The following is a 12,500-nucleotide window of genomic DNA, read 5'->3' as shown; positions in this document are numbered from 1 at the left end:
GATATGTTCTATAATGTGACAGACTTTGGCGGGGCTCGTATGGAGCCACCGCCGATGTCGGAGGTCGCACAATTTCAATCTGACAAAAGCTTTGGAAAACATATCTTTTCCCCAAGCATCTCTCTTTGCCTAAGTGTCAGAGAGAGGCCATTGAGTCCTGTAGCCTTCAACTCTAGAGAGAGAGCAGCAACAACAGAAGGGTGGCAGAGAAGAGCAGGTGGGGGAGAGAGAGAGAGAGCTGTTGTGCCACCCACTGCTCTAGCAGCATGAGAGGTGAAGACTCAGTCTTCCAATCCCTCTCTCCACAGGGCTCCTCCCAGGCAGGTCACGCCGTGGAACACTTCAGGCATGCATTCTATTCACGATCATTTCACCCTGCATCAGCCATGCACCCAACACACCACCCCACGCACCAGATGAAAAATTAACTGCATGGCGAATGCGATGCACATCTCGTAAAATACCCTTGATTATTTCAGCAAATTACATTTTCTTATTCTCATCACTGTGCTAATGTGAAGGTTAGTTTTAACAAACCAGGCGGGGGATTCTCTCTGCAATCAGAAAAGGTTTAGTTAATACATTTCATTTTCAATGATGGTTCTTATGTTGTTGTTTTTTATATTGGCTCAGAGGATAATTGGATGCACAACCGTCCCAATGTTGACGTTTAGAGCTGGAGCTGAGGGATACATGAAACATTGTATCATCTAAATCGAAAAATCCGGCGGATTACATTTGATGTAATCCAAAAACGTAAAAATATATTTTATGCAATAGTATACACTGTATTTTAATAGGGATTAACAAATACAAATACATTAATGGTTTATAAGATCGACAGGTGAAAGAGAATTCCCTGGTAGACACTTGAAAATATCAATTTCTGTGACTGGTTGAAATGACTGAGCCTCTCTGGTCCTCAGTTTACCCCCCCCCCCCCCCCCCCCCCCCAGTCCAACCACTCTGCCCTGCTGCCTCTCTTACCTTGAGGATGAGAGGGGAGGTGGGTTTGAGCTCCAGGACCCCGGTGGGGCTGAGAGGTTCGAACACGGGGTCAGGGTAGTAGCTGAACGTCTCGTTGACCACCATCAGAGCGTGGACATTGTCCATGTAAAAGCCGATCTCATCCGGCCCACTGCCTGTGTCTGAGAAGCCCCTCTCGGAGTCGGTTACCGACGGGGCCAGGCACACCATCACTGAGTTATTAAACACGGTGCAGTTCTGAGCGGGACGGGGGAAGGAAAATAGTAAATAAAAGAGGTTAGAAAAGTGTGAGATGACAAATTGTATGTTCCCTTACAACAGGGGGTCCCACCCCTTTTCTCTCGGGCTCCCCTTGCTTTATTTGGGAACACATTTTGCCATGTCTTATGTGTGTCTGTGAGACATCTGAGTGACGCAAACATTTCAACAAAATCTATGGGTTAAAAAACTTGTTAAAAAACGTTAGCTGACATGGGCTAGTTGATCTGGACATTTCTGACCAGTTATAAATATCTCTCTAAGGTCTGAAGTGACTGACATGACAAGAGAAACTGATGATGCACTACCCAATTTATAAATTCACCTTGTGCATTCTACTATTATAACTTTTCAAGAGTAAATTGAGACCCAGACTGAGTTCCTTAAAACATTTTTTTATAATAATAATACCCTAATCTGAATTTAAATGACTTTAAGCAGGTATAACTTTTTTTGAAATGATAATGAATTTACAGATTTTAATAATTGAATCTCTTGAAATGTTTTCTTTAATCCCAGTATTTTCATTATAGAGATATTAGCAGTGCTATTTTGGTGGATTTTGTGGTCTCAAACCAGTGAATTTATTAACGTTCTTCATCAGAAATATGGGCCAAATGTAATTATTGACAATGAAAGAGGTGGGAATGTCATTCCCTTGTAATATAATTGCTACATTTACTATCAATATAGCAATACAAATTGTTTTCCAGATTGTATATTGGCGATTCTTTCTCACAATGTGAATATTGGGTCGCGACTGAGACAACCTGGTCAGATTTGGGTCCCGAGGCAAAACCAGTTCAGAACCACAGCCCTAGAGGAGCCATGTTACTTAGAAACCCATTCAAATATTGGTTTATATGCATCTCATTACAGTTTCTCTAACTCCCAGCTAAACATTCTAAGAAAATATTACTGCTTTGCTGTGTTGGCTTTTATGTCTCCAGGTATTGCTAGTAGATTCAGAACTGTAACAATCACTTCACCTACGCTGTATGCTTCTCTACATGGACCACTTAACATGTTCACCAACACTGAACACAAGGACCTCAGCAGCATCGTGTCTAGAGCAGAAGCTAGTGTGAACGGAGCACAAGGGACGGGCCATTAGAACAAGGTCATTAAGCAGAAGTTGATTCTCTTCCAGTAGAACTGAAGGAAAGGTTAATGGAGCCCCATGGTGCAAGGTGAGGGGGTGAGGGGCGACTTGCCAACACCGCTTTGTCATCCTGGGACATTTTAAAGGTTAAACGGCCTGGGGGAGTGTTGGATGTTTTGTTTCAAGGAGCAGGGTAGAAACAGGAGACAGAATTGGCAGAACAACCGGCAGACAGTCTGATGGCCACCCATGGAAGACACACCAGGCGACGAGATGTGTGTGAGTGAGGTGTTTGTGAAGGGGTCTGGGCTAGGTCCATACTCACATGGAAGGATTCGGCGGAGCCGTACTTGGCTCTGATCTTAGGCTCTCTGATGGTGGCCAGGTTAGTTCCACTGACGGTCAACAGGGTTCCACCACTGACAAAAGAAAAAAATGTCTTTGTTAACAAATATGTTTTATTTTTTTATTTTTTTAAATATGAGGCTGCAAAGAAAAGAATTAGACAATCAACATACAGTAGATTGAAGTATATTCATTTGCCAGCTGTGGGTAAGTCGTGAATAAAACCCCCGGAATATAAAATGTGTTGTAGGTGTACTTTAGGTCCTAGGAGACAGTCACAAATGGAGTTTACAGTCCCAGTGTCTGGAAACCAGTGCATAACAACACCCACTATGTCTGGCAAGTATAGCGTGTATCCATCCCTCCTGCCTTCCTTTATCTAGCCTGGTGAATGCTGTGTTCTCTGCAGTCGACTTTCTTCCTCCTGCATGCATGGACAGGCAGCTCCTGGCTGAGGCCGGGTATGAGGCTGGGGCTGATGCTGCCTCTTTAAAGCAGGCTTTCTCCACAGATTGTTATTTGTGTAGAGCCTATACCTCCAGCCCGGCTCTTTATGTGAAAAAGCCCTCTTACCTCAGGTACACGCTTCAGGGAATAACCAACAGAATATACTCTCTCTCTTCACTCACCAGTGCAGGCCCTGCCCCAGCTCCAGCTCCATCCACTATCTCCAGTGCATTCGGAAAGTATTCAGACCTCTTGACTTTTTCCACATTTTGTTACATACAGCCTTATTCTAAAATGTATTAAATAAAACAAATTCCTCATCAATCTACACACAATACCCCACAATGACAAAGCGAAAACAGGTTTTTAGAATTGTTTGCAAATTTATTACAACTTCAGACCCTTTGCTATGAGACTCAAAATTGAGCTCAGGTGCATCCTGTTTCCATTGATCATCCTTGAGATGTTTCTACAACTTGATTGGAGTCCACCTGTGGTAATTAATTGGACATGATTTGGAAAGGCACACACCTGTCTATATAAGGTCCCATAGTTGACAGTGCATGTCAGAACAAAAACCAAACCATGAGGTCGAAGGAATTGTCTGTAGAGCTCCGAAACAGGATTGTGTCGAGGCACAGACCTGGGGAAGGGTATCAAAAAATTTCTCCAGCATTGAATGTCCCCAAGAACACAGTGGCCTTCATCATTCTTAAATGGAAGAAGTTAGGAACCACCAAGACTCTTCCTAGAGCTGGCCACCCAGCCAAACTGAGCAATCGGCGGAGAAGGGCCTTGGTCAAGAACCTGACAAAATGAGGAAAAAGTCAAGGGGTTTGAATACTTTCTGAATGAACTGTATGTTCTAAGTGTGCTATTTCTATGCTTCCCATTCTTAAGTTTTGTTTTTGTATCTTTTACTTTTGGTTTTGTACACCATCTTCAAACAGCTGAAAACACAATATTTTTGGTTATTGAAAATATATTTCACAGCGGTTTAGATGGTACACGGATTCTCCGCACTATGCTTGTTTTGTCACATAAACTGAAATTAGGCAAACTATTAGAATTTTAGCAACCAGGAAATGGCAGAGCGATTTTGCATATTGCACCTTTCAAATAAACAAAAATGTACTACAGTAACTGTTGGCATTTAATTTTCCCACAAAACCACAATATGTACCAAACCGTGAGTTTGGTGAACTGTTACACCCCTACTGGTTTGGTGCTGGAGATAATGAATATGAGGTTGAAAATGGGCAAAATTCCCCTTTAAGCAGCAACATGGCTCCACTGGGCTTTGACAAAGTAGCTTATACCGCTTTCACAAAGGATTTAAGGTATTTTGCCTGTAAAAATAATAGGGCAATGTTTATATTACCCCCTTATAAACAGGCCCATTTTGAACACATTCTTGCCTGCATGCAGGTTTATACCCCCCGTGCACATGCCGGCATGCCGGTGACGAGTGGGAGTGGTGAGCAGATGAGGGTGGGCATCTATTTTAATAAACCCATTGAATATACACCATCAAAAACACATCTATTATTCATTTGTTTAGAAAGGTCCTAAGAAACATTAGAAGACTAATAACATGTATTTTCAAAACAATAGAATGGCATATTTTGAGGTTATTTATGTTACGTCCAAATGAATGAAATCAATAGTTCATTATTTAGTTCATTTAACAGACAATACACACCTGCCCTGATCACAGTCAACACACACATATTTTGCAGTAACAATATAATGGAATATAACAGTATAAAATACAAGTAATATTTTTTCCTACACAGCTTGTGTCACGGGAACACGTGGAATGGCTGTCATATAAAAAAGTTATTTTTGAAACAGAACCCAAGCCCATGCATTTTTCTAACCACATTTCATCTCTTTCCTCCACTTTGTTAGGGAGCAGGGCGTAGGGTCTTACATTGAGAATATCTACATCATGATACCAATAGAAAAGAATAACAATCCTATTTTCAAAAGCATGTCAGTCTCATGTTCATATTTCACAACCTCTGCAGGCTTTTGGTGTTGCCTTTACACGACTGATGCATTATTACATTATTGATAAATGTTTCTGATCATTGATAGATGAGCTGTACCACGTCCTCTTATTTTCTCAGCCAAAAATAGGGCTGTGGGGGTCATGACATTTTGTCAGCTGGTTATTGTCATTCAAAAGCTTCTCAATGTAATTGACCGCTAATTAACATAAACACGTTTAGAATATCCAGGTCTCCATAAACATGTTTAGAATATCCAGGTCTCCATAAACATGTTTAGAATATCCAGGTCTCCATAAACATGTTTAGAATATCCAGGTCTCCATAAACATGTTTAGAATATCCAGGTCTCCATAAACATGTTTAGAATATCCAGGCCTCCATAAACATGTTTAGAAAATCCAGGCCTCCATAAACATGTTTAGAATATCCAGGTCTCCATAAACATGTTTAGAATATCCAGGTCTCCATAAACATGTTTAGAATATCCAGGTCTCCATAAACACGTTTAGAATATCCAGGTCTCCATAAACATGTTTAGAATATCCAGGTCTCCATAAACATGTTTAGAATATCCAGGTCTCCATAAACATGTTTAGAATATCCAGGTCTCCATAAACATGTTTAGAATATCCAGGTCTCCATAAACATGTTTAGAATATCCAGGTCTCCATAAACATGTTTAGAATATCCAGGTCTCCATAAACATGTTTAGAATATCCAGGCCTCCATAAACATGTTTAGAAAATCCAGGCCTCCATAAACATGTTTAGAATATCCAGGTCTCCATAAACATGTTTAGAATATCCAGGTCTCCATAAACATGTTTAGAATATCCAGGTCTCCATAAACATGTTTAGAATATCCAGGTCTCCATAAACATGTTTAGAATATCCAGGTCTCCATAAACACGTTTAGAATATCCAGGTCTCCATAAACACGTTTAGAATATCCAGGTCTCCATAAACACGTTTAGAATATCCAGGTCTCCATAAACACGTTTAGAATATCCAGGTCTCCATAAACACGTTTAGAATATCCAGGTCTCCACAAACATGTTTAGAATATCCAGGTCTCCATAAACACGTTTAGAATATCCAGGTCTCCACAAACATGTTTAGAATATCCAGGTCTCCATAAACATGTTTAGAATATCCAGGTCTCCACAAACATGTTTAGAATATCCAGGTCTCCATAAACATGTTTAGAATATCCAGGTCTCCATAAACATGTTTAGAATATCCAGGTCTCCATAAACATGTTTAGAATATCCAGGTCTCCATAAACATGTTTAGAATATCCAGGTCTCCATAAACATGTTTAGAATATCCAGGTCTCCATAAACATGTTTAGAATATCCAGGTCTCCATAAACATGTTTAGAATATCAAGGTCTCCATAAACACGTTTAGAATATCCAGGTCTCCATAAACATGTTTAGAATATCAAGGTCTCCATAAACACGTTTAGAATATCCAGGTCTCCATAAACATGTTTACAATATCCAGGTCTCCACAAACATGTTTAGAATATCCAGGTCTCCATAAACATGTTTAGAATATCCAGGTCTCCATAAACATGTTTAGAATATTCAGGTCTCCATAAACATGTTTAGAATATCCAGGTCTCCATAAACACGTTTAGAATATCCAGGTCTCCATAAACATGTTTAGAATATCCAGGTCTCCATAAACATGTTTAGAATATCCAGGTCTCCATAAACACGTTTAGAATATCCAGGTCTCCATAAACATGGTTAGAATATCCAGGTCTCCATAAACATGTTTAGAATATCCAGGTCTCCATAAACTTGTTTAGAATATCCAGGTCTCCATAAACATGTTTAGAATATCCAGGTCTCCACAAACATGTTTAGAATATCCAGGTCTCCACAAACATGTTTAGAATATCCAGGTCTCCATAAACATGTTTAGAATATCCAGGTCTCCATAAACATGTTTAGAATATCCAGGTCTCCATAAACATGTTTAGAATATCCAGGTCTCCACACATACAAGCCGCTGATGTGTCTTTGGAACATCAACATTTAAAAAAAGTATAATAAACCAATTTAATATACAACATCACAATAAATCTATGATTTGATTTAGCAGGTCTAAAGAAACATTCTGATATGAAGAAAATGTATTTCAGAAGAACAGAATGAGTTGTCCTACTGTATGTTATGTGGCTATGCTCCATGCCATAGGCTGTAGGCTTGTTCCTTTAGCAGACAAGATGGGCTATCAGTCCCAAACCATTCTTTAATATTAGCTTATTTGATTTTATAGTAAGAAGAATATAATTGACAATATTTTTCCCATGGAGCTAGTCTGCAGATTCATTTATTTTTGCTCGACCAACAGACAGTGATATCAGTCCGCTAATACAGGACTAGTAAAGGCCCAGTGCACTAATTTGTAAAAAAAACTATAACAATAATACAAATATATATATATATATATATATATATATATATATATATATATATATACTGCTCAAAAAAATAAAGGGAACACTTAAACAACACAATGTAACTCCAAGTCAATCACACTTCTGTGAAATCAAACTGTCCACTTAGGAAGCAACACTGATTGACAATAAATTTCACAAGCTGTTGTGCAAATGGAATAGACAACAGATGGAAATTATAGGCAATTAGCAAGACACCCCCAATAAAGGAGTGGTTCTGCAGGTGGTAACCACAGACCACTTCTCAGTTCCTATGCTTCCTGGCTGATGTTTTGGTCACTTTTGAATGCTGGCGGTGCTTTCACTCTAGTGGTAGCATGAGACGGAGTCTACAACCCACACAAGTGGCTCAGGTAGTGCAGCTCATCCAGGATGGCACATCACTGCGAGCTGTGGAAAGAAGGTTTGCTGTGTCTGTCAGCGTAGTGTCCAGAGCATGGAGGCGCTACCAGGAGACAGGCCAGTACATCAGGAGACGTGGAGGAGGCCATAGGAGGGCAATAACCCAGCAGCAGGACTGCTACCTCCGCCTTTGTGCAAGGAGGAGCACTGCCAGAGCCCTGCAAAATGACCTCCAGCAGGCCACAAATGTGCATGTGTCTGCTCAAACGGTCAGAAACAGACTCCATGAGGGTGGTATGAGGGCCCGACGTCCACAGGTGGGGGTTGTGCTTACAGCCCAACACCGTGGAGGACGTTTGGCATTTGCCAGAGAACACCAAGATTGGCAAATTCGCCACTGGTGAACTGTGCTCTTCACAGATGAAAGCAGGTTCACACTGAGCACATGTGACAGACGTGACAGTCTGGAGACGTTGTGGAGAACGTTCTGCTGCCTGCAACATCCTCCAGCATGACCGGTTTGGCGGTGGGTCAGTCATGGTGTGGGGTGGCATTTCTTTGGGGGGCCGCACAGCCCTCCATGTGCTCGCCAGAGGTAGCCTGACTGCCATTAGGTACCGAGATGAGATCCTCAGACCCCTTGTGAGACCATATGCTGCTGCGGTTGGCCCTGGGTTCCTCCTAATGCAAGACAATGCTAGACCTCATGTGGCTGGAGTGTGTCAGCAGTTCCTGCAAGAGGAAGGCATTGATGCTATGGACTGGCCCACCCGTTCCCCAGACCTGAATCCAATTGAGCACATCTGGGACATCATGTCTCGCTCCATCCACCAACGCCACGTTGCACCACAGACTGTCCAGGAGTTGGCGGATGCTTTAGTCCAGGTCTGGGAGGAGATCCCTAAGGAGACCATCCGTCACCTCATCAGGAGCATGCCCAGGCGTTGTTGGGAGGTCATACAGGCACGTGGAGGCCACACACACTACTGAGCCTCATTTTGACTTGTTTTAAGGACATTACATCAAAGTTGTATCAGCCTGTAGTGTGGTTTTCCACTTTAATTTTGAGTGTGACTCCAAATATATATATATATACATACATACATACATACATACATACATACATACATACATACATACATACATACAGTACCACTCAAAAGTGGACACACACACTTACATAAACACACTTTTTCTTTATTTTTAATATTTTCTACATTGTAGAATAATAGTGAAGAAATCAAAACGATGAAATAACACATGTAATCACGTAGTAACCAAAAAAGTGTTAAATAAATGAAGTAGCCACCCTTTGCCTTGATGACAGCTTTGCACCCTCTTGGCACTCACTCAACTAGCTTCATGAGGTAGTCACCTGGAATGCATTTCAATTAATTGCAATGCCTTGTTAAAAGTCAATTTGTGGAATTTCTTTCCTTCTCCTTCTCCTTCTCCTTCTTAATGCGTTTAAGGTAGGGGTGGTGTACAGAAGATAGCCTAATTTGGTAAAAGACCAAGTCTATATTATGGCAAGAATAGCTCAAATAAGCAAAGAAAAATGACAGTCCATCATTACTTTAAAACATGTAGGTCAGTCAATCTGGAAAATGTCAATAACTTCGAATTGCTGCAAAGAAACCACTACTAAAGGACACCAATAAGAAGAAGAGACTTGCTTGGGCCAAGAAAACACAAGCAATAGACATTAGACCGGTGGAAATCTGGATGAGTGAAGTAAAAGTGAAGAGTGAAGTAAAAGCAGCCAACAAGTGCTCAGCATATGTGGGAACTCCTTCAAGACTGTTGGAAAAGCATTCCAGGTGAAGCTGGTTGAGAGAATCCCAAGAGTGTGCAAAGCTGTCGTCAAGGCAAAGGGTGGCTACTTTGAAGAATTTCAAATATAAAACATATTTTGATTTGTTTAACACTTTTTTGGTTACCACATTATTCCATATGTGTTATTTCATAGTTTTGATGTCTTCACTGTTATTCTACAATGTAGAAAATAGTAAAACATTATAGGTGTAGGTGTGTCCAAACTTTTGACTGGTACTGTATATATATATATCACCAGATGATATTTCGCCCAAACTCCGTATGCCATGGCTCTCCAACCCTATTCCTAAGCCGTAGGCAGAACTTTATTGAAATTATTACTAGGTCGTTAGGCGGAAATAAAAGTTGGTGGAAAAACATCTTAGTATGAAAAGGATTACGGCTTTTTCCTCTCCTTCATTATCTCTTAATTACTCCTTCGCTTCTCTTCTACTTGTTCCTCGTATTCTCTCCCTTTTCTGTATATGATAAAGCAATTTAGCAGCCACTTATTCAATCAATAAGCTATTTAAAAGTATTTTTCTACACCAGAAAACCAAGAAAGTTGCAAATACGATAATAAGCAAATCTAATTTACCAATCTCAGTATACAACTCCCTATTCAAAACATTGTAATGCAGTGAATATGCAATGCCGTTAACATAGACATGAAAGTAGAAGTTAATGCACAGATGAACAAATATGTTGTTCACACATCTCCAAGCCCCTGGTGTATTCTATGCTGGAGTGTGTGAATAAGGCATTTCGGCCTACAGTATAGCGAACACATCGATGAGCTGAGGGAATTTTGGCTATGAGAGATCCAGGAATCTCAGTCATTTTGTCGCTTGTTTTTCATTTGTTTATGCATGTGTTCCCGTCTGTTTCTCTGTGCCAGACAGAGCCCAGATCTGTGGCGAATCACTGGAGACTCTTGGGGAACAGTCAGTCAGTTAGCCCATCCACCCATCCAGGCTCTGTATCTAGGCAGGCCAGCCCTGGGTGGGCTCAGTGGAGCAGAGCAGAACCCCCCCACCGCCACCCCTCGACCCCCCCCACACAAAAACAAACTTCAACACACATATAGATCCTAACAAATACACACAGAATTTTAAACACATAGCACAGAGGCATGGGGGCCCTGGGGCAGCGGTTGGGCCACAGCTGCTCCTTAGCCAGTCCCACAGAGCAATGACTATACCCCATTTCAATCCAACAGCCTATTAGATCAACCTATTGTAGATGAAGCAGAAAGTGGTGTCAACAGAGACACAGGGAGAGAGAGAGACACACAGAGACACAGAGAGAGAGAGACACACACACAGAGACAGAGAGAGAGAGGGGGGGGGGGGGGCGAGGGCTATCGCATCTTGTAACAGTGCTGTGTCTCAAAGGGTTAACCAGGAAGCAGAGCATTCTGGGTCAAAGTGGACTTTCCACAAGGTTCTGTGTTTTCCTCTCTAGCTCTTTAAAGAGGTGCCACTGTAGCTCGAGCACTGCACAGCTGACCAGCACCAGAGAACCAGGTGATATCAATGTAAATACCCAGATCCTCTCCCTACCTAGCGATGCTCCAGTCGGGTTCAATCCTCAGGACGGTGGGGTCGTCGGTGTAGTTATATTTGACCTCTGGGTTCCTCAGCTCAGCAGAGTCTATGTCCACCATGACTGGTGTGCTGCCTGGGATCAGCCCCGCTGGGGTCACACACACTATCTCCCGGGCATTCCTCCTGCAGAGAGAGGGGGAGAAACATGGTTCCATCATGACAACGGTTACAAAGAGATACCATTCATGAGTTTCATCAGTATGACAGAAACCAAATGGTCTAGGTTTCAGCACCTGTCTCTAAAGAAATGGTCATACCTTATGTCAATGTGTACATGAACGAGCGCTTCATTGCTAAAAGCCGTGTCTACCAACGCTTGGTGTGTCTAGTGACTTATTTCACAGTAACTACCATATCTAATCTGTAGCGCTGTTGAATGATGCTTGAATTTCTGGGAAAGTGCCGCAGTCTTTCTAGGAAGAGAGGAGAGGAGTGATTCTGGTGTGATTCCCAGGTCCTGATTGGAGACGTGCCTGCAATGTCTCCTCTGATTCCCCTCGCCCCGTTTCCATGGGAACCCGCTTCACAACGCACGCTCCACAAACCCTCCCAAGATTGTATATATTTTGACAAGGTGTTTGTGACAAACAACAAAACGAAAATGAGACAGACACAAAGAGGACGAGAGAGAGGAGGAGACAGACACAAAGAGGACGAGAGACAGAAGAAGACAAACACAAAGAGGACGAGAGAGAGGAGACAGACACAAAGAGGATGAGGGAAGGAGACAGACACAAAGAGGACGAGAGAGAGAAGGTAGCACTGCAGAAAAGATAATCTGCTGGATTACCTTTGAAAGGAAATAAATAGAAATAGATGGGTTTGTATCCATAACAGTGGAAACAGCTTGGCTGAGGACAGAGACCTACTCCAGCACTGTGACATGGATGAACATCAGCAAGATTACATGCACAGACACAGTATGACATAGAAAAACAACACAGACAACACGGGAACAAGCACACCACACACACACACTGCATGTCAAACACTTCCAGTCAATGGAGGGAGGGTGAATCAGCGGGAGATGGAGGTATTTCATTGATAGAGTCCTGGCTCTGGTCCAGGTAGAAGTGTCTGCATTAGTCAGAGAATGGCAGAGCTTTCTCTCCTT

The 12,500-nt window shown here is 41.8% G+C and overlaps 1 protein-coding gene across 1 annotated transcript in view; it reads right to left on the bottom strand.

Moving 5' to 3' along the window:
* The window catches only part of LOC115168874 (plexin-A1), a 39,460-nt gene extending 27,783 nt beyond the window's left edge, over positions 1 to 11,677 (bottom strand). Inside the window, exons 1-4 of the mRNA XM_029724401.1 lie at positions 11,661 to 11,677; positions 11,342 to 11,509; positions 2,673 to 2,766; positions 988 to 1,224 (exon numbers count right to left, since the gene is read on the bottom strand). Of these exons, the coding sequence (XP_029580261.1) occupies positions 988 to 1,224; positions 2,673 to 2,766; positions 11,342 to 11,509; positions 11,661 to 11,677 (516 nt within the window). The remainder of the gene's footprint in view (positions 1 to 987; positions 1,225 to 2,672; positions 2,767 to 11,341; positions 11,510 to 11,660) is intronic.
* Positions 11,678 to 12,500: the final 823 nt, after the last annotated feature.

Source organism: Salmo trutta, chromosome 30 (genome assembly GCF_901001165.1).
Source record: "Salmo trutta chromosome 30, fSalTru1.1, whole genome shotgun sequence".
NCBI classification, from domain to species: domain Eukaryota; kingdom Metazoa; phylum Chordata; class Actinopteri; order Salmoniformes; family Salmonidae; genus Salmo; species Salmo trutta.
Note: the sequence above shows the minus strand (reverse complement) of the source record. Positions and strands in the feature narration are given on the sequence as shown.